We start from the raw sequence: 21,114 nt of genomic DNA on the forward strand, positions 1-21,114 counted from the left end.
GCCCTGAGCTGCCGGACGTGGAGTAGTCATGGATCGGCGACCGGGGCTCCAGGCTCTATGGGTCCAGATGGAGAATAATCGTGTCGCCGCCTTGGGCGGCCGCTCATTTGTCCCGCCATCCAGCCTACCCACTATCTTCACACGGGCTGCCGTGGCCGCCGCGGTCAGGGAGCTGGCATGCTCCACAGAAGATCGCATCGGACTGACTGACGATATCTTGCGCGATGGCGTGCTGACCTTTGCTATGCTCATCTCGATCCGACAGCCAGACCACGTCGTGGCCTTTCGCCGCATGCGCTGCCTCAACCGCCGGCCTCTCGATGAGGAAAATGCCAGGAAATTGCTAGGCGACCATGCCCCCAGCTTTTTGCGCGAGCAATGGGTCTTTCAGCCCTACTACTTCCGACGAGGCCACGATGTCGAGATTGCTCCGCTCGAGATTCTCCCCTTTATCCGCAGCGTTGACTCGCAGACATCGGGGGGCTTCGGGGACATTGACAAGCTCGAGATACATCCGGCCCTGCAGGACTTCTACCCCAGCGCGGTAAGCCAGTTCCGCCATGCTTGGTGCGGCTCGTTGCTGACATGGATGGATGATGTCCCCCGACCAGACAGGGGGTGTGCTTGTCGTCCGCAAGACGCTCCGCAGGGTCGCGACTGTCTCGGAAGAGCGCCGCATGGCCATGTATCAGAACGAGAAGCGCTGCCTCCGCCTCATCAACCACCCGCCCCACCCGCATATCGTCCCGCTCCTCAGCGCCTACGTCTACGAGGGCAACTGCTGCATGCTTTTCCCATTACTGGAGATGGATCTGAAAGCCTTCTTAGAGCGCCCCACACCGTACGGCCGCTTTCGCTGGAGCTTCACCTACTTCTCCGCTCTCTGCGGCCTTGCGTCGGCCCTCGCCCAGGTCCATAATGTCCAAGTCTCTCTCGAGGGCGACCATGTCGACCTCGAGGGCATAGGCTACCACCACGACCTACGGCCTGCCAACATACTCGTCAATGCGCACTCGTTTCTGCTCGCCGACTTTGGCATGGGGCGCATTAGAGTGGCGGACGATGGCTCGGAAACACCGTTCAAGGCTCTTTCGGGGGATTATGTGGCACCGGAGTGTATGGACGAGAGAAGTTTCGCTGGCCTCGGAGTAGGGCGGGCAGTCGATGTTTGGGCATTTGGCTGTCTCGTGCTCGAGGTCATGGTGTATAGCTACTTGGGCACCTCGGGCCTGACACGATTTCGACAAGAGAGGTTGACCCCTGGCCCCTCCGGATTCATCACCGACACTTTCTTCCACGACGGCCGAGGCAATATCAAGCAAGTCGTGAAGGAATGGATCGACGTGGTGGCCGCACAAGGTCACTCAACCGTAGGCGTGCTGCTCCAGCGTCTAGCGCTGTCGACCCTCAAGCCTGTCCAGGAACGGCCCACATCCTCCATGGTCTGTCGTTGTCTTTCCCGTATCAACTTGGATGCACACTTCTCAGCTGCATACGACATTCTAGCAGCTACAGTGGACGAAGAAGCGCGGACTGATGATCGCGGATCGTTGATGAAAATGTGGTTCGAGCGAGAGCGTCTCCATGCGTTTGGCGTCGTTCTGGGACTCCTCACCGAGGCTACAGAGCTTGCCATACCGAAGTTCGCAGAGCTTCATGGGGAAAAGTGCGTTCAAATTCTACTGGAAATCTTCCAAAAACTGTCGAGACCCCCAGGGTCTGGTGAACACGTCGAGACCAGCAGCCGTCTTGAGCTCGGTGTGGCGGAGGAGACTATGGATCAGCTCACGGTGGAGCCGGGCGACAACGGAGAGACCCTACTTGAGGACGAGATTCAGCGGCTAGTCCAGGATCTTTGGTTTCTCCTCTCGAGCATGGAATCCCGCAAAGCAGAAAGACTGTGGATCCATTCCATGCTCGACGCGACCAGTTGTGTAGAGAAGCTCGACCGGATGGGGCAAGTCTTAAGATCACGGAGACCTGCTGCGTATCAGCAAAGTGCAGCCATGGTTACGATGAAAAAGATTCGTCTCCAGATGGTGAATGAATTGACTCAAGAGGGCGACCTGGGGAGACTGGAGCTGCAGGGCGACGACATCCCCCAGGTGGACGATCAAGCTGCACTGGGCCATCTGATGGGTGTCGACAGGCACGGCGAGCGGGTTTTCGTCGAGGTTGTTCACTACGACCCGAGCTGGGACAGGATCCCACCAGCAGAACGCACGGTCGTCATGGCCCAGAAGGCGATGGGCTTCAATGCGAAGCCCAAACCATCAAACCTCCGTGTGCTTGACTGTGTCGGATTCTTCGAGAATGGGAATAGCAGCGGTAGTGCAGGATTCTCATTCGTCTACCAATTTCCCGAGTCGATCCGGACGCCTGACTCAACGCCTTCTCAGGGACAACGAGCCCTGATGACTCTTCATCAACTACTTCTGCTGTCGGCGAAGAAGATGAGGACAGATCAACATTCCACTCAGCCCCTTCTCGGCGACAAATTCCGGCTGGCAAGCCTACTAGCCGGGTTTCTAGGCGAGTTTCATGGCATTGGATGGCTGCACGAGAACCTGCACTCCAACAATGTTGTCTTCTTCGAGTATGAAAAGGATGTGGAAAACCACGGTATATCTGCCGCCACGAGCAGCACCCTCTGCCAGCCCTTCGTCGTCGGGTTGGACAAGGTCCGACCTGGAGGTGAGTCATGGCATACACAGGGACCTGCGGAGCATACTGACTTTCCGGACTATCGTCATCCTGACTACCAGCACACGGAGCGCTTCCGCGTCGGTTACGACTACTACAGTCTCGGGATCATGCTCCTCGAGATTGGCCTGTGGACACCACTAGTCGCCATCGCAGGCCGGAACCAGTTCTCTACCCTGTCGCCGCATAAGTTGCGTGCCATGCTAGTTGATCGCTATCTTCCACGGCTTGGCTACAGGATGGGGTTCACATATCAGGCTGTTGTGGACCGACTACTCTCCGATAAACTGGACCCGGAGCCAAGGCGGCAAGTGCCAGACGCGGTCGCCGAGAGCAAAGCATTTTCAGCATTCATGAAACAAGTGATCGATCCGCTGGAACAGCTGGCCAATGGGAGTATATAACGTTCAACGGTCTTCTGTACAAAGGATTGATGGCCAGTTAGAAGTAGCCCTATGAATCGAATTGCCGCCTCTCAACCCCAAGCTACCAGCACACTCGATAGTTTCAGGGTGTTCTTCGCCGTGAAGGCGCTTTGCTATCTCAGACATCTGCTGTAGGTTCGCCGCCTTGCCAAAGGTCTCGGTAGCAGCGTACGTTTGCGCAGGGTTATGCATGCTGAGCAGTGAGTCCGGATGCTCGTTTCCCAAGACAGCCCTGCTGTTACCTAGGACTTCCTCCTCCAACGCCAGCGCCTCTTGCCGCTGGCCTAGATCTTTGCATACCAAGGCCAGGGGTTGAACTGCACAGGAGTGTATCTGGGTGATACAAACCGAGGACTTTATCAAAGGTGCTCGCAACCTTGTGGCCTCGGGGGCCCGATATCGCCGTGAGACCCGGAACCTGCAGTGGTAATCCCACTACTCAAGCTCCCGATCCCAGCCTTGTGCAGCGGGCAGTCAAGGCATGTCCTGATCATGAAAGAAACGCCAGACCACGGGGAGGGAACCCAATACAGCCCAAAGAGTTTGCTCGTCAGAGTCCCACGCATTTGTCCTACGAGCATGCCGATGGCGAGGAACTTGCAGCAAAGACAAACACAACGTCGCCCTGCCCCTGAGCGACCTTTGCTATATTCTAATGGGGTTCTCTGGTCGTAGAGCTACGGGATGGCCTTTCCGTGCGCGGAATTTCTTTCATGTTCCGCGGCCATTGCCATCGCCAGGAGCTGGCCATGGCGCAGCAGGGTCATCATAGCGAGAAAAAGTATATTGGGATCACGAAGTCGGGTCACAAAGCTTGCAACATGGTCGGAGATAATAGCCTCATGCGAGCCAATGTGCAGCGCAGGGAGACGGGGGCGACAGAGAAGACGTTGGATCTGTCTCCTTGGTATCTTGATCATCCACGCCGTACTTGTTTCGGGTAATGGCTGGTGCTTGCGTGTTTCAAATTTCGTAGCGAGTGGGGCGAGCGTGGACAGATGGGGCTTCGTGTCCTGGTAGAATGTCGGCGCGTGTCCCCGAGCGCCGCTGCTGTCCCACCAAAATCATCGTCATCACCATCTCCACACCCACACTCGCAATAGTATCGAGTCCCACTACCGCACTATTGCCAAACCGCACTCTTTACAACTTACCCAAAAAGGGGGTCCCTGATGCCCTAGGGACAAGATCATGTCCTCCACCCCAGCACGTAGCCCAAAACACACACGCGCCTCCTCCGTTCCATTGTCACCAGAGAAAGCGGCACCACCGGCCTACGCCCTCACACCTGTCAAGTCGGCGGCGGCGACGTCGTCGTCCACGTCCCCTCGACCCGCCGCCCACGATGGAGGCGCCGCATTCGAACCCGCGCCCAAGCCCACGTCCGTCCTGCATCCGCGCATCGCCGTCATGCTGAACGTCCCGACACAATGGCACGCTTGGCTCTTTGCTCTGCGACTTGGATCTATACTGCCTGCCATACGGTGGGGCACGCCTTCGGCGCTACACCTGCTCCTGCGGTTGCTGCAAACCGTCGTAGGCGAGGAGGGCTATGAGCTCCTCCGTGAAGGTGCGAGGTGTAGGAGTACACCCTGGACAGAGAGTGTGCTGGGCTGTGTCTGGTGTTTTGCCAGCGGCTACCTGAGCTTCTTCTTTACGGACTGCCTCATGTCACGCTGGTGCGCCTCTCGTGGTCGTCTCTTCTCTTGGCTGCCGCGTATGCGGGAACTGACACACTCTAGGCTCATAAACTACACCCCGCAAGCCACAATTGTCCGCCTCCTTGCTATCAACGCCGTGAACGCCTACATCACTAGTACCGTGCTCTCTTTGGCCGGCGGATTCCAGGACACGCGACTCCTCTTGCCCGGTTGGATAGGTATTGCGACCGTACGATCTCCTCCCCCCTCCCCCTCGTCTTGATCCTTGGCGGCTAACATAGGGTCCCAGACACTCACAGTTTGCTACCACATTACGCACCAAAAGATCAACATCCGGAAAGAAACGTCTACATCGCTTAATGTGTTTTCGATTGCGAGCTACATCACCATGCTCACACTGCTGGTACACATGTACAAGTACCAGCCCGAGTACCCTGTCATGCCCGTAGTCACGAAGACGAAGCATTTCTGGAACGAGACGATGCGAATTACCGAGCATGTAAGAGATACCATCGAGAAGAAACAACGGGAGTTATGATGATTGCAGCTCATTTTCCTCATTCAGAGTATGCTAGAGCGAAGGCGTTGGGGCGTCACTATAGAACACGACACCTTGGATCAAATGGGTTTCATATGGAAGATGCTGGACGTCTTCCAAGACACCTTTCTTGCAATGCAGAATACACATGATGCAGGGATAAAAAAACAACGCGCTGATAGTACTGATTTCTGGCATACTATTGCGTACTGCATAGACTACTGTTTGGGATTGCCCAGAGATGCAACGAATGACTGGCAGCCCATGGTGGTGTCCCCCTTGCCCATAGTCCAGCTCCCGCCCGGATCTGTCAGGGAGAGAACAGTCGCAGATCGATCCTGATTCTCCCTCCAGGGTCGTCGCCCTGCCAGCAACCGACACGGTTCAATACGTCGTCGTGCGCCGCCCGTCGCTCTTCCAACCTAGCGCCTGTCAAAGATAGGTGATCGATCAGACATTCCCGTCGCCCTGGAGAGGTTGTCCGGGATGGAGGCCCGTAGCCTGCACAGCTCAAGTCTTCAGAGGAAGTACTTGCACACACAGCCCGAGAAGCCGCTGTCCCGACGCCCTCATCGCCAACAAAGCGTGGCCGGGATGCCACTGGCGAGACGACGGAACAGGACTGGCTTAGAAACCGTGGATCTTGATGGTCTTGCCATCCAAAGCTAGACCCTCCTTCTTGTCCGTGAGGAACTCCTGAACGTCCTTGCGTTGGTCCCCCTGAAGCTGGATTACCTCGCCCATCTCAGTGTCCGCGACAATGGTGCCATTGCAGGCGAACTTCTTCTTGATGACCTTGAGGATCTTCTTCTGGTCGAACTTCTTGGGGAGACCCTGGACTGTGGTCAGGGTCTTGCGTCCATTGCGCTCTGTGACATGTCAGTTGATGTTGCGCAACCTCGGCGTCTCCGAGCTTGACGACGTGACGCCTGGGCCTGACTGGGGTGTGGTACTTACGTTGAATACGGATATGGATGTAATTCTGCGCCTGCTTGGTCTCTCCGGTGTCTTCGTCGGCTTCGGCGAAGGGGTCTGTCGAGATATGTTAGCGTCAGTGCTGTCAAAGGAGCGCGCGGGGGCGGCGGTGGCGCTGGATGGCAGGCACTGAGAGCGCTCAGACCATTCAGTGGGGATTTTGTGCGCTTGCGCCCCGGTGCAAAGACGCGCATGCAGTGCCAGACAAAGGAGTTGGACCTACCAAAGGACTTGAGGTTTTCGATGGACATAAACTCGGAGTTCTCGGGTGACTTTGGGAAAAGGGTCTTGTTTCGGAGAGGTGGGAGGAGTAGCGACCGACTTTTCTGTCTCGCTGGCTGTGACGCTTGGTGTACTGAAGTATGTGTCGAAGGTGATTGAATATGCGTGTGCAAAAGCCTCTGGAGAAGACGTTAGAATGATGCAGCACGTTGATGCGACCTAGTTATTATACTGACTTTGCTGTAGAGAGTTCTGTGGTCGTGATGGTGCTGATGCAGAAGCGAAGATCGGGTGCTGAGGAAGAGAAAGGAATCGAAAGGGGACTGGGGCAGAGTTAAAAGAGGAAAGGAGGGGCAACAAATCCCACCCACCTACCTCACTTTCGCGGCCTGTGGTTTGCCTCAAGGCTGCACGGTCGGCAGCTGCGCTGCTGCACAGCATCTGGCGTCACTTCCACAGCACACACAGCCCGCTGCCCCGAAATGCCTCAAAATTCAGGCAGCACGAAGTACCCTTTACACATCACGAACAACGCCTCGTCGTGCGTCTGTGATATTGACGAAGCAAGCGCATGCAATATTGCCGTGCTGAAATACCCTTTTCTTTCTTGTGCGACTTTTCATAAAGCAGTAGCTCTAGTCATCTATGCCCTATCGCGTTCTGGTATCGATTGCTGCCCCTCCAGTGCACGCGCCTTGTGACACATACCCGCCCGCTTCGTCTTCTCACGCGCGCATGCGGAGGATGGTGTCCTGCTGTGCAACACCATTCTAGCCATGCCCGTATTTTGATAGACGCCGATCCCATGATTGGCTATTGTACAGCTAGCCTTGCAAAAAGCTTCGCCACGAACTGCGCTGCGCAACGAGTACAAATCTGAAAATTGTCACGTCTAAGAGCGCAAATATCTACAGGCTGTCAAAAGCCTTTGGCACTCATTGGCCATATTTGCTAGTCTCCGGAAAGAGATTTTGGAATCATCGACAGATGCAGCAGGCACAATGGTCTTTACGCCTGACTATGTGGCCCCAGATGCACCGCCAGCCTTTGAAGACATGTGCGGCGAAGTGTGGACACAAATATGCCGTCACGAATGCGCATTCTCGCCAGACATCTTCTTTGACAAGATGATGAACCTCATCAAGAACCCCAACATCAACTCGTCGTGGCTGTTCCGCGCCGACATTGTGTACGATGACGCCTCATCGCCCGCGCGCATTGGGGAAGTCGAAGACGAGAGCAGACCTAGGGTCAGGGAGGTCAAGAACATCCCCAGGACGAGGATATTGATACGCACCCTCGTGCCCAGAAATACGCTCCGGGACGCCCCCGTGAACCAGACCTGCACGTTCCACCAACACTCCTCGCAAGGCGAGGAGGACCTCATCAGAAGTTTGGTCATTTACATCCCGCATGTTGACTCTGTCGAGGACTACCCCTTTTACCACCCCAAGGTCAGGGGCGTAGCGCACTACCATGAATGGGATGCGTCCACAGGTGCAGGATTCATCTCCATTCACTTCCTCCCATTTGCGGACATTCCCGTCGCCGCGGACAAGAACCTGCAAAGAATTGCCTACCATCTGCTGGAAGTCTTGCACAAACATGGCGAGGGCGTGGCCAAGGGTTACGTCAAGCGCGTCCAGCACGACATGATTGTCCCGCAGATCAAGTTCCAGGATCGATACGCGGAGCTCAAGGGGAAGTATGCCAGATCCCTTATTGGCGAATGGGACGAGAAGACCGATCCGGTTAAACATGTCTTTGAAGATCTCGGCATAGCGGCCTTCTTGATCGAGATGTGGATGACCATGTACCGGGAGCACCCCTTCCCCGGGTTCGTCGACATTGGCTGCGGCAACGGACTGTTGGTGCACATCCTGAATCAAGAAGGATACTCTGGCTGGGGGTTTGACGCTCGGTCACGCGGATCATGGCAGAAGTATGCTTCCCCGTGCTCCGCGTCGCCAACGGGCTCATCTCTCGCTCAGCGCCTCCTCTTGCCCTCTATCATCCAATCCACCACGTCGTCCCCTATGGATCCAGCGACGACCCACGACGGAGTCTTCCCGACCGGCACCTTTATCATCTCCAACCACGCCGATGAGCTCACCCCTTGGACGCCGCTCCTCGCTACCTTGTCATCCAGCCCCTTTCTGGTCATCCCTTGCTGCTCACATGCACTGTCCGGCGCCAGACAGCGTCACCCGCCCCCAAAGGACAAGTCTAAGGGCAGCTCGACGTACGCGAGTCTAGTGGAATGGACAAGGCACATCATGGAGCGCTGTGGGTGGGAGGTGGAGACCGAGACGTTGAGGATACCGAGCACACGAAATATCGGCCTCGTTGGCAGGCGGAGAACAGCGGAAGAGGTGGACATACTACAGATCATCGCCGAGTTTGGTGGTGCAGACGGCTTTGCGAGTAATGTCGAGCAGCTGCTGAAGGGTGGCCCGCGAGGTCATTGATGATAAACATAATCAATAGAAATGGCACATTGTGGTTGGTTCGTACGTGTGTCATTGCATTCATCTCATACATGTCTGTGACATGGTGCTGTACAAATCAAATGGTATCCCTCAAGAGACAGGCATCCCCCAAACTCCGATCCATGGGCAGGCGCTGAAATGTGCGTTTCATCGGAAATTTGCTTCCTGTACGACAATGGGTTATTCTTCGTCATCCTCCTCGATCGGCGCCGGCGTCCTCCTCTCTGTTCGCCTCTTGGGCCTCCTGTGTCGTGAACTACTAATGTTGCTTGCCGAATCGTCGGGCTTGATTTCGAGATCATCCCCGAATCCCCACTCACTCTCGCTCTCGCCGCCGTCAAAGTCCCAGTGCGTTGGCATTCGTTCACCGGGCGCGGGTGTCTGGCCCTGTTGCGGCAGGACATCGATTCTTCGTCTGTTCTGCAAGTTTTGCATGAGGCCTGCGCCGCGTTGGCGAAGGGCGTTGCGGACAGTCTCGGCCTGAAGGTGAAGTTTCTCGAAGGCGTCCTCGAGTTGCTCCATGCCCGAATAGATCTCGCGCTCAATCTCGGCGATAACGGCCATTTCCATTTCTTCGTCGTTGGAAACGGGTTGGCGGCCAGACGCGGTATTGGTGGAAGTCAGCGAGACAAAGGAGGCTGGTGTGGGACCGCGCGAATATGGCGACATGGTGTTCGAGCGGATGCTGGCGGCAGAGGGCGCGCGGGAGAGAGGCGTTGGGCCCCGCGAATCCGGGAAGCCAGGCGTGTATGTTCCGTCGGCGGCATCGGCGCCAGACCAGAGGAAGCCGTCGAAACGGCCAGAAGTGAGAATCTCCCATTCGGAGTTGTTGATATTGGAAAGGGTGACGAGGAGGTCGTGGGTATGCTGGTTCTTGATGAGGTACATAGCACTTTCTGCGTCACGGGGTGTCTGCTGCAAACGGTAGAGGCGCTGGAGAGAGAGACCAGTCTTGACAATAAAGTCGTTACGATTGAGGTGTTTGGCGGGCGTTGGTGCGCGGGTCGCTGGTCGAACATCACGGGTACCGGCCATTAGGGCATTGAAGTAGGGTCGGTCTTCCAGGTCGAGGCTTGTGAGGATGGCGAACTGAAGTGTCTCGTCGTCGACATCCTGCGGCGGAGGCACAGGCGTATCGGCTGTCTTGTTCAGCCACTTGTCAACAGCTGAGCGGACCTTCATGGACTGGCGTAGATAGTGTTCTCTGAACTGCTCGTCAATGTCGGGATCCATCTTGACGGGTGACCGTGGGCGGTTGGGCGTCTCTTCCGCCGAAATCTCCGCCGCTTTCAGACCGATCTCTGCCAGGTTGAAGGGAGGCCACTGTGGTAGCTCAATGCGTCCGCTCGCCCACTCCAGCACGTCACCCCAGGTCAAGCCGCAATGGATCTCATGCGCTCTGTGCTCGCAGATGACGCAGGAGCAGCCGTGAGGGGGGAGGTCTCTTGAGAAGACATTCTCAAGTCGGTCAAGCAGGCGACGAGCAATGGACCGATGGCCAGTTGCCACGGCTATTGAGCCATGTCTGTCAAGGACGTTGCTGTATTGGTCAAGAAGCGTGACAAACGGTTTGAAGAGGTCGTCTGCCTTGGGCCTTTCAATGCCTTGCCCCTGCTGACGTGGGATCACCTCGAAGAATCTCTTGTGCACAGCAAACGGCAGGCCGCCATTTTGCAGTAGATAGTCCACACGTGGTAGGTCCTGAATATCGATAGCTGGAGGCGGAGGGGGTGGTGGTGGTGGTGGAGGAGGTGCACCTGACGCTGGCGTTGCTGTCTTGGAGGGGATATCGATGTCCGACCCCTCAAGATCAGGTGTAGGGGCGGGCTCTGGTCGCGCGCCTCCATACACGTGTGGCGAGAACTGAGCGTGCTGTGTTGGTGTACGGGGTGACTCGTCCTGGGGTGTCGAGGGCGACGAGTCAGGCCCCTCGCGTCCTTCGTGGTAGCGCACCGACGACGATCTTTTAGCAGATCGCTGGGAACTGCTGGAGAGCCTTGATTCTGTGCGCAGCTTCTCGTAGGACTTGTTGGTTGGTGCCTTGACAAAAGTAGCCTGGCTTGAGGACCTCGACTTGCCGCTCAATCTCGACCTCTCGTCTCGCAAGGAGGCCGATCTGGAAATGCCGGAAGTTCTGCTCTTTGGTCTCGAGACGTTCCCGTCGCCAGCATCATCCTCGCGGCGTTTGTCGGCTGACACATCGGTATCTGGCGGTGTAGGCGGGCGTGTTGATCTTCTTGATGTTGAGGTCCTGCGTTCATACTCTGCGCTTCTAGACCGTCTTTCGTCTTCCTCCTCCAGCTGCTCATCTTCAGCCCCGTCCCGTCGTGATTCGCCACCGACATCGGTCGTATCGGGGGTATATGGGTTCGAACGCCCAGCTGTCGACACGTCCTCTTTGCTATGCACCGCCTCCTTGCTGTGCGCCTTGCTGAATGTGGGATATGGCATTGCTATGCGGGGCAAGTCTAGGGAGACGGAGGATTTGCCGGCAAAAAGGTCGCTGGCCGATGCCGTGCGGCTCGCCCTCTTGACTCGACTAGCACCGTCATCGTCCTTGTCCCTTCGACTGCGATGCTTCCGCACCGAGCCAGACACCTCGCTCCCTTCGCCTGCGTTCTTCTCCCGGCGCGACTTGCGCTTGTGCTCGCGGTCGCGGTCCTTGTCACGGTCCCGGTCTGAGGGTTTGCGGTCTGCGCGAGAGCGGCGGTGCTTTTCCTTTTCCTTGTCACCCTTGTCTTTCGATGTACGATGGGAGGCTGTCGTGGTAGTAGCCGCTTCTTCGGGTTGAATGTCCTGCTGATCGACAGTGTCGTCGTCATGTTCGCGGGAGGGCATATTGGGCAGTCATTGGGCCGGGCGATATGATGTGATGTGAGGGGGAGCTCGCAGGACAGGAATGCGAGAATGGCGGTGGCTCGAGGGTTGTGTGTCGGTTGAGGTAGCAATGCAAGAGAACAAAGTAGTCTTGGACAAACACGTAAAGGAAAGAGGCAGAGAGGGAGGAAGGGTGAAAGGATGAGCTCCAGAACTGCTGGTTGTGATGTGACGTGAAGATGGCTCTTTTTCGGTTTGGCTCTTTCCGTAGCTAATCACTGGCGATTAACGTCAAGCCTTGTTGGTTTTAGAAGGGACGGGGCGTTCCAGTCCCCAGGGCAGCCCTTTCCTTGGGCGGGCTGGAGGCGGCTGTATGACGGTGACTGTGACCGCTCAGAGGCTGTGGAGGCTATTCTTGGGGGTTGGACCAGCCGATGGAGGCGTCTGATTGGCCAGGGAGCTCCCGGCGGGGTATCCCTAGGCGCCCAAGGGACCGACTGGGCTAGGCTTCCAGAGCTTGACAGCTCTGGCGTCCAACGTGCTGCATTGTGAACCTCACCATTCACGTTGTGCACGCAATGGTCGACTACACGGCAAGATTCATATTCACGAGTCCATACCCATCACACTATTCAGGGACAACGCATGCATGCATGTCTGCGGAGAGGCCATTATCTGTTGAAGCTCTGCACATGCGGTGTCCGATACGGTGGGCGGGCTGCATGAGCCTCTCAGTCTCATCACTGCTGTCTCATCTCCTTCATCACGTACATCGCAACTCACAGTCACTCATAAATCATCACATGTCGTGATTGTCAAGTCCCTCTGTCTATACATTTATCTTCTTCTGTTTAGGTTTTTCTCTACAGACGATCCAACAGACCACGGCTCTCGAGCAGGAGAATGATCTCGTGCACAATGGACCTCACGTTCTGCTTCTCAAAGTCGACAACCAGGTCGGGCTTGACGGGGTTCTCGTAAGGGTCATCCACGCCAGTGAAGCCCTTGATCTCGCCGCGGCGGGCCTTGGCGTAGACGCCCCTGCGGTCCATCTTCTCGCAGTACTCGAGGGGTGTCGCGACGTGGATGAGGAAGAAGGGGCCGCTCTTCTCGACGGCCTCGCGGGCCTGCTGGCGGGCGTCCTCGAAGGGTGCAATGGGCGCGGCGATGACGGCGGCGCCGGCTTTTGTGAGCTCGGAGGCGACAAAGGCGATGCGCGAGACGTTCAGGTCGCGGTCCTTGCGGGTGAAGCCCAGCTCCTGGGACAGCTCGTGGCGGACCGTCTCACCGAGGAGCATGGACACGGGACGACCACCGTCCTGGTTGAATGTGACCTGCAGGGCGCGGGCAATGGCGTCCTTGCCCGAGTTCTGGTAGCCGGTCAGGAAGACGGTGAAGCCCTTCTCGCGGGGCAGGGGGTTCTGCTCGCGCAGGACCTTGACGACCTCAGGGTAGGAGAACCAGGCGGGGATGTCCTTGCCAGTCTTGAGGCGGTTGCGCAGCTCGGTGCCCGATATGTTGAGGGTCTTTGTGCCCTCGGGGATCTCGTTGGCGGGCATGTACTCGTCGTTGTCGGGGATGTAGATCATCTCCTGGAACTCGACCATCTTGATGCCGAGCTCCTCCTGGTACTTCTGCACGAGGATCTGGGCGTCGTAGGCACCGTAGTGGTCCTTGCCGTTCTTGTTCTTGCCGGGGCCAGCGTGGTCACGGCCAACGATGAAGTGGGTGGCGCCGTGGTTCTTGCGGATGATGGCGTGCCACAAGGCCTCGCGGGGACCGCCCATGCGCATGGCCAGCGGCAGCAGGGCGAGGGCGCCCATGCCGTTGGGGTAGCGGTTCAGGATAGCCTTGTAGACGCGGACGCGGGTGAAGTGGTCAATGTCACCGGGCTTTGTGAGACCGACGACGGGGTGGATGAGGACGTTAGCCTGCTGCGAGCGGGCAGCGCGGACGGTCAGCTCACGGTGGGCACGGTGCATGGGGTTGCGCGTCTGGAAGGCGACCACCTTCTGCCAACCGAGCTTGTTGAAGTGGGAGCGCAGCTCGGAGGGTGTGAAGCGCAGCTCCAGGAAGTCGTAGTGCTCCAGGCGCTGGATGGCCTCGAGCTTACCACCGACGTAGAACTGCTTGGCGGTGCTGAAGAGGTACTTGATACCGGGGTGAGTGTCATCATCACTGCCAAAGACCTTGACGGCCTCGTTGACCTTATCGGGCTGATAGATGTCCTCGATGGTCAGGATGGCCAAGTCGCGGTCATCACGGAGGTCACGCAGGACGACGCGGACGCCCTCCTTGAGACCCAGGGTGTCAATTTCCTTTTGGCTGACATCGAGGGTGATTGGCATGGAGAAGAGGGCACCATCGGCCAGACGGTTGTCCTCCACGACGCCATTGTAGTCCTTCTGGGTCATGAAACCTGTGCATCGCCTGTCAGCTCACCGTCTTTTTCTTGCTGTTCCTGCGCCCGTTTCCTAATTCATGGCCGTGGTTGGGTTGATTGACTCTCAGCGCCGGGCGATCGCCCGGGGGGGTGCCACTGTGGACCACTGACCCCTCAACGCCTGTCGTCTTCCCGCCCACCGCCAGCCCAGGATGCCATGTTCAGAGGGGAGCTTGCGCAATGAATGGGACACGTACCTTCAAGAGGAGAGAAACCACCATTGAGAATGAGCTCGAGATCACAGAGGTGACGCTCGGTCAATGTGATGGCGGGCAGCGACTCGGCCTCCTTGGCGAGTTCTGCAGAGCGAGGGGCATCGCGAGCGAAGAGGTCCTTGAGGACACCACCGTGGGGAGTGTTGGCCATTGTGAATGAATGTGAGGATGATGAGGAGGGAAGAAGGAGGAAGTCGGAGCAAGCAGCAGCAGAATGACCCAAGTACCTCGACAACCTGATCGGACAGCTGTAGGGCAATGAAGAGTCTGATGAAGCTCTTGTGGCTGCGCCGCGCCTGATTGGACAGTAGTGCGGATGATCACGCAATCGACGAAACGAGGGCCGGGCAATGGGCACGCAAGCAAGAGTCAGTCAAGGAGGTGACGACTGGAGCTAGCTAGTTAACGTTAGCACGCAACCGGCGAGGGCAATGGCAAGAAAAGAGGCTTGTTCTGGCTGGATGGAATGATGTGCTTTTAAATATCTTTCTCGCTGGCCCCTTGAATGATATCCTTGTCTGTTGATCTGTTGCCCCTGACTATCCTACTGATGCTTGCGACTCTCAATGTGTGATTGCGGTGCCCTGCCACTTCCGTTCGAATTACCAAGACGTTGGTAATAATTAAGCCTGGCTTGCGCAGCCACGATGGCGTGCTCAACGGAACCAATGGTTCAATGCACAAGCTGCAAACATCAATATTGAGTGCCCAGCGATAAGCCATCATTTTTAAATGCTTCCAGTCCTCACTGCATCTTCAAACCCAAGGAAGGACGGCAGTGGAATCCGTATCCGTCATGTTCGTGCATTCGCTAGGCCACCCCTGCGAGCCGCTAACGGCCACTGACAGGCTGCCCCGCGGAGGGGTCGAATGGCTGACATTGGCCACTAACAGTGTGTGTCTCACATGGCCCGGCACCCTGATAACCGTATTTCTTCCTCAAATCTTCAACAAGCTTCTCCGGTCTCGACATCGCGCCTGCAATCCTCAAGACGAGGTCACTGACTCGACGAGCCGTGGGGATCCGCACGACAAACCCCGTCTCCAACGCCTTCAAGGCTTCGAGAGAGAGAAATCAGCGCGAATGAAGATGAAACACGGAAGCTGCCAAGACAGGGAAAAGTCGTTGCACCTGTCGCTGATCATCGACCAGCCCTTGCGATCAGCCCTGTCCATCCGCAGCTGAGGCGCTGATAACGGCAATTCACTAACATTGGTGCCAACAACAACTGCCCATCATGGGTTCCGCGTCTATTGCTGCTTCCCGTGCCATTTTGCCGCGCGCCGGACGTCGGGCCATCGGGTGGGCGTCAGACGCACCTTGACTGCGATGAAAACGTCATGGGCCGATGGTCCGGCTGAAGATGCCATTTTTTTCTCCATTTCGCGGGGCGCGATGACATAGGTATGGGCCCATTTTCTTACAACATGTTTGAGGCATTGGGTCCACGCCAATTCGGGAGATGAACACGGTGAATTTCTGCGCATTTGCTGAAGATGTCGATAACGGCGTTTCAAGGAGAGAAACCCCGAGAAGATCGAGAAATGTGCCCCGGGCTGTCCTCGCAAAGCGCGCAACATGTCTCATGCTTCCAAACACGAGCACAGTGTCTCGCAGCGTCTCACTCTCTCCAGCGCCACAAGTCGAAGTGCGGATCAAAAGGTCCGGCTCGTACCTGATGCGAATCTCAACACTATTGAAAAGAGTGGCCCCTTTTCGGGTTACCATGGTATCCAAGGTACTGTATCTATCCAAAACAAAGTGCGGCTTCATGGATTTCACTTGCGGTCCAGCCTATTACCCTCGACTTCCATCAACTCGAGCTAATCTGACCCGTCGTCTGGCTTGGTCTCGTAGCTGACGGTGTTCGTCACACTCTTCTGTATGCCACGTTTGGGCTTGGGAGTTACGCCACTGCCACTAAAGGTCATGAGCGAGTGTGGCTTGTTGGGTTCATCGCTGCGCTCGTAGAAGCCACTGGCCGATCCGAATATCTGAGGGTACGTACGTCGTAGGAGGGCGAGGACTGCAGGCATGCAGCAGCACATGATGGAAACATTGCACTCGATGATGGAGTAGATCGCGACCATAAAGTTGTTGTAATTCAGGATTGTGGTGAACGAGTACCGGAGGAGCCCGGGGAAGCGGATGATACTAATCACAGTGATGCTGCGCATGTCAGCGGACGAATGTGCGACACGTCGAGCGACTAGACTTACATGATGCATGTGCCCACGCCGAACATCAGCATCTGGTAGATAGTCTTTTTGAGAACCAGTTGAAGCTTCAGCAGCTGCGAGATGGGGAGGACCAGGATCCATGGAGCACAAGTCCATCGAGATGTTGATTTCAACCTATATATCATGGCCACGAAGTGGCTATGAGCTTGCCAGGCCTACTCCTCCAAGCTGTGGCAGACACACACCGTCGACGGCACAAACAATGGTGCAAAAAAACTCCGAGACGACTGCCGCAATGGGCGCGACAAGTCTTCAGTCGCGACCAGGCTCGTTGCACATGCTTTTGGCGTTGTTGGCGGCGGCTGTGCCATGTCAGTAAATTGTGTGCAGCGGATGAATCAAGGAGAGCCTGCGTACCCAAACTTTCAACAACGGTGTGACTGGTGAAAGTCCAACCTTCGACGCCCAGCATGATTTCCGTGTTGGCGCACATGCAGTCTAAATACGTGTCCTCGCAGGTCGCATCTTGGGGGAACTGGGCTAGACAAGCGGCCTACGCACAGCCAATACTCTGCATAGGAATACTTTGGTCATGCCAATTATCAGATAAGCAAAGCAGCCAACTTGCTGTTACAAGACACACCGCACAACCAGGCATTGTCTGTGCTTGCCCAAGAGCTATCCACCCACCTGCGCCAGCTACAACCAGACACGAGAACAACTGAACGACGTTCAACGTTCTCGAAAATTGGGCAAGTATTTAAATGCTGACACGACGAACCTCAACTACCTCGCAGCGACGAGTAGGGAAAAGTATATATTGCCGCCGAGAGGTAAAAGCATAGCGAACTCGACTTCGGAAGGACTCAAGGCAACACTGTCAGCCGATCACCTGCTCCTTTGAAATCTTCGGTCCTTGTATCACATACCAACAGCCATTGCCGACTCGACAGAGGGAGCTTTATTCATCATCCATATGGAGGACATGGCCGCTCTCAGCACCACGATGAACACAGTGACAGCAAAGCCAAGGTACATGTTCGGGTCTACACCCGGCGCAGACTACAGATGGCAGGGTAACATGGCTTCGGAAAAGTATATACGTAATCAAGCCATTTTCTAATCCTCAAGCGCTCTCGTCAGGGGGATATCAAACGCCAGCATTTAGGACCCAAATTGGATGTCAATATCGCGATGAATCTTGATTCTTTTTGCTTATCTAGGTCTTGGTCCCCTCTACATCATTGCATTGGCTGATATGACAAAGCTATCGCTGAGGCCGCACCTCGCCTTGCCTTTCAAAGAAGAACCGACCACGCCATCACTGGCTGGGTCAATAATGGCTTATGCTCTTCGACCTGTTGGCCAATGCTTATTCGTCTGGATGTATTGCCGTCTCTCCCCAAGCCTAAGCTGCATATGCAACATACCCAGTTTTCCGAGTCGGCCCCCTCAACACTAGCCAACTACATAAAGAAATATTGGAGGCAATGGAATAGACGTGCCTACTCGGGACGGCGCGGCGTCCCGCGTCTTAGTCTTGGGCTTGGGCGTTGTACCCGTCGTCTGAGCGGCTCCTGGATTGAACTGGTTCAGGCCTCATGTACCTAAGCGTGGAAATCTGCAACACAGATCAAAGATTGGGAGTCAAGATGACTGTAGGGTTGGGTTCGGGGCGCTGTGATGCACGTCCAGGGGTCCTTCGGGGTATGTGGTGCGATACTACCAGACTCAATGACCGAGTGGCCAGCTAAGCAGACATACTGGCATATGCCCCCTCCCCTCACTTAAATCACTCGATTCCCTTTCTTGCCTCTCTTCGAAGGTTTTGTTCAAGTTCCTCGTTTGAACAAGCTGTGGCCAAGCTTTGCATTCATCGCCAATTATCCGCCTGTACAATACATGTCTCTTTTCCCACCACCTTGGATCATGGCATACTCTACCCCGACAGTGGCCTTCGCCCTCGTGGGCGCCTTTATCCTGTTGTACCTTGTTCTCCCGCTGGGCAAGCGGTCCAGCAGTGCCGTTTCACTGCCTCCTGGTCCCAAGCCCGCGCCTGTGATCGGAAACATTCACCAGCTACCCAAGAGCATGCAATGGCTGCACCTGTATCACCTGAGCAAGGAGTATGGGCCTATTATGCACTTCAGCATGGCGGGGAAGCCGCTCATAATCTTGTCTACGCATGAGGCTGCGCACGACCTGCTCAACAAGAGGGGTGCCAGGTACTCGGATCGCCCGAGGATGGTTATGGCCGGGGAGCTGGTAACGAGGGGCATGCACCTGCTGCTGCGCCAGTACGATGACCAGTACAAGCTGCATCAGAGGATGGAGGCGCCGCTATTTACACCCAAGTCAGCCAGCATGTATCGTCGCCTGCAGGACTTGGAGAGCCAGCAGCTGTTGCTGGATGAGATCACGGAGATGGAGACGCATGGCGAGAAGGGTGTCAATTTTCACCATCACCACGAGCGCGCCATGGCCAGCACCGTCTATTGTCTCATCTACGGTTACCGCCTCAAGACAGGCTACGAGCAGTCTTTGCAGGACGGTAAGAAGGTGGAAGCCGCGTTTGTCAGGACAGGCCAGGTTGGAGCCTACCTCGTGGACTCGATCCCCGCCATCAATCGCTTGCCACGCTTCCTCGCTCCGTGGAAGAAGGAGGCTGATGAGCTGTTTGCGCTTGAGTGTAATCTACACGAGGGCAACCTGCACAAGGGTCTATCAAACCCTGGCTGGAACTTTAGCAAGCACATGAAAGCCTCGCCCGAGGGCAAAGACATGGACAAGACAGAACTAGCTTTTGATCTGGGTGTCCTCGCGGACGCAGGCCTTGACACTTCCACTGTTGCGCTCGACTGGTTTATTGTGGCCTGGGTTACCAGCGGCAGTACATGGGTGTCCAAAGCACAGAAGCTGTTGGACGAGGTTGTGGGCAAGGATCGCATGCCCACGTTTGACGATCGCCCCAAGCTGGCCTTCATCGATGCCATCGGTATGTGACCACTTTTATAACCTTTCCCCCCGTCTGTGCCCGAGACTACATGAGTGGATTTGTGCTATTGTACAGTGGCTGACATGAATCCACAGTCAGCGAGACCCTACGATGGCGTCCTGTTGCCGCGGGTGGCGTGCCGCACTTCACCAAGACGGAGGACTCGTACATGGACTACCGCATCCCGGCCAATTCCATTGTTCTGCCAAATTCTTTTGCCATCTGTCGTGACGAGTCCGTGTTCGGCGCCAACCCCAACTCATTCGACCCCGAGCGTTGGATGACAGGCGACACGACACAGCCTCCGACCGTGGATGCCTGCGGTCTCAACACGAGTGACCTCAAGGACCTGCCCCAGACGGGCTTTGGATACGGTCGTCGTATCTGCGCCGGCCGTATCATTGCCCGAAACCATCTCTTCATCGAGATGGCGCGCATGCTGTGGGCCTTTGACGTCGAGGCTGGCATCCGCGAGGATACCGGGGAGAGGTATGTCGTCGACGACATGGACTGCACCGAGGGCTTTGTCACGCTGCCCAAGCCTTTTAGGACGGTGATGAAGGTGAGGGGTGAGTATGTCACGAGGATTGTCAAGGAGAGAGGTACCACCCACAACATTGACCATGCGGCTGTGCTGGAGCAGATGAAGGTGCAAAGGAACTGAAGGCTGATGCTGGTAGTCGATATTTAACACAATGTCCTTCACTCAACTTCTGCAAATGGTGATGTACCTCGAAGAAGTCACTCTTCATGGCCAACTTCCATTTCATCGTGAAGCAGCAGGCTCCTTCCGTGATTGACGGGAACCGCCAATGCGTCCATGGTAGATGTATGGACGTTATTTGAAAATAGGGAGCCCCTGATGCCGACTCACAAGCGGTAGCGGATCTAGTCTTGTGAGAAAACGAAACACACAAGGGAATTATTAAAAAAAAAAAAATTTGGGGACAGTCTTTATAGTACGGGAAGCTAAGGTACACACTCTCTCTGATGAGATTCGGTTTGCCAACTGCAGTACCAGGCATGTGGCTGTGAACCTCCTGTCGAACGATCAAGGAGCCAAGTACAACAACATGGACAGCCACCCGCGTACATTTGATCTCGCGAGCACTGCATCAACATCAAGAAGCGACATTAGGAAGGCAACTTGATGTTTCTCGACACTGTCAATCAGATACCAAGACTAGCTCCAGTGACACATCCCCCTCAAACTCAAATCAAGAGAAGAATGTCCATCGTCCCACCGTCCATTGTCCATCCACCCTACAAGGTTCCCACCATCAAAGACGGGCCGAGCTTGAAAGGATTGATTCGAGAGCAAGTTGTTGGGGTTCGGGGTTTTTGGGGTTCGGGATCGGACCTAAAAATGGTATAAAAGTGAGGCTAGCCACTCCGCAGGCCAAGTGGGCTCATCCAGATTATTTTTGTTTTCTCTTCTCCGCCGTGTAGG

At 55.9% G+C, this 21,114-nt stretch overlaps 8 protein-coding genes across 8 annotated transcripts; 4 read left to right on the forward strand and 4 right to left on the reverse strand.

The window, feature by feature from the left end:
* Positions 1–28: 28 nt before the first annotated feature.
* On the forward strand, positions 29–3,107 carry J7T54_008516 (kinase-like protein; the record flags this gene model as incomplete). Its single annotated transcript, XM_051507325.1, has 2 exons — positions 29–544; positions 612–3,107. 2 exons carry the CDS (start codon positions 29–31, stop codon positions 3,105–3,107), a joined length of 3,012 nt encoding a protein of 1,003 aa, XP_051361454.1.
* A 1,212-nt stretch (positions 3,108–4,319) lies between these two features.
* Positions 4,320–5,769, forward strand: J7T54_008517 (N-glycosylation protein-like protein; the record flags this gene model as incomplete). The annotated part of the gene is made up of 4 exons (XM_051507326.1): positions 4,320–4,807; positions 4,871–5,018; positions 5,079–5,288; positions 5,617–5,769. The coding sequence occupies 4 exons, from the start codon at positions 4,320–4,322 to the stop codon at positions 5,767–5,769; spliced, it is 999 nt and encodes a 332-aa protein (XP_051361455.1).
* A 185-nt stretch (positions 5,770–5,954) lies between these two features.
* Positions 5,955–6,553, reverse strand: J7T54_008518 (translation initiation factor SU; the record flags this gene model as incomplete). The annotated part of the gene is made up of 3 exons (XM_051507327.1): positions 5,955–6,196; positions 6,285–6,359; positions 6,526–6,553. The coding sequence occupies 3 exons, from the start codon at positions 6,551–6,553 to the stop codon at positions 5,955–5,957; spliced, it is 345 nt and encodes a 114-aa protein (XP_051361456.1).
* A 972-nt stretch (positions 6,554–7,525) lies between these two features.
* On the forward strand, positions 7,526–8,992 carry J7T54_008519 (uncharacterized protein; the record flags this gene model as incomplete). The annotated part of the gene is made up of 1 exon (XM_051507328.1): positions 7,526–8,992. One exon carries the CDS (start codon positions 7,526–7,528, stop codon positions 8,990–8,992), a length of 1,467 nt encoding a protein of 488 aa, XP_051361457.1.
* A 201-nt stretch (positions 8,993–9,193) lies between these two features.
* Positions 9,194–11,851, reverse strand: J7T54_008520 (uncharacterized protein; the record flags this gene model as incomplete). The annotated part of the gene is made up of 1 exon (XM_051507329.1): positions 9,194–11,851. The coding sequence occupies one exon, from the start codon at positions 11,849–11,851 to the stop codon at positions 9,194–9,196; it is 2,658 nt and encodes an 885-aa protein (XP_051361458.1).
* Positions 11,852–12,693: 842 nt separating this feature from the next.
* On the reverse strand, positions 12,694–14,639 carry J7T54_008521 (Sulfate adenylyltransferase-like protein; the record flags this gene model as incomplete). Its single annotated transcript, XM_051507330.1, has 2 exons — positions 12,694–14,249; positions 14,471–14,639. The coding sequence occupies 2 exons, from the start codon at positions 14,637–14,639 to the stop codon at positions 12,694–12,696; spliced, it is 1,725 nt and encodes a 574-aa protein (XP_051361459.1).
* A 1,673-nt stretch (positions 14,640–16,312) lies between these two features.
* Positions 16,313–16,854, reverse strand: J7T54_008522 (uncharacterized protein; the record flags this gene model as incomplete). The annotated part of the gene is made up of 2 exons (XM_051507332.1): positions 16,313–16,658; positions 16,709–16,854. The coding sequence occupies 2 exons, from the start codon at positions 16,852–16,854 to the stop codon at positions 16,313–16,315; spliced, it is 492 nt and encodes a 163-aa protein (XP_051361460.1).
* A 1,744-nt stretch (positions 16,855–18,598) lies between these two features.
* On the forward strand, positions 18,599–20,328 carry J7T54_008523 (cytochrome P450; the record flags this gene model as incomplete). The annotated part of the gene is made up of 2 exons (XM_051507333.1): positions 18,599–19,664; positions 19,760–20,328. 2 exons carry the CDS (start codon positions 18,599–18,601, stop codon positions 20,326–20,328), a joined length of 1,635 nt encoding a protein of 544 aa, XP_051361461.1.
* Between the last annotated feature and the right edge of the window lie 786 nt (positions 20,329–21,114).

The sequence above is a fragment of the Emericellopsis cladophorae genome (assembly GCF_022114955.1).
Source record: "Emericellopsis cladophorae strain MUM 19.33 chromosome Unknown NODE_30_length_267324_cov_122_989508, whole genome shotgun sequence".
NCBI classification, from domain to species: domain Eukaryota; kingdom Fungi; phylum Ascomycota; class Sordariomycetes; order Hypocreales; family Bionectriaceae; genus Emericellopsis; species Emericellopsis cladophorae.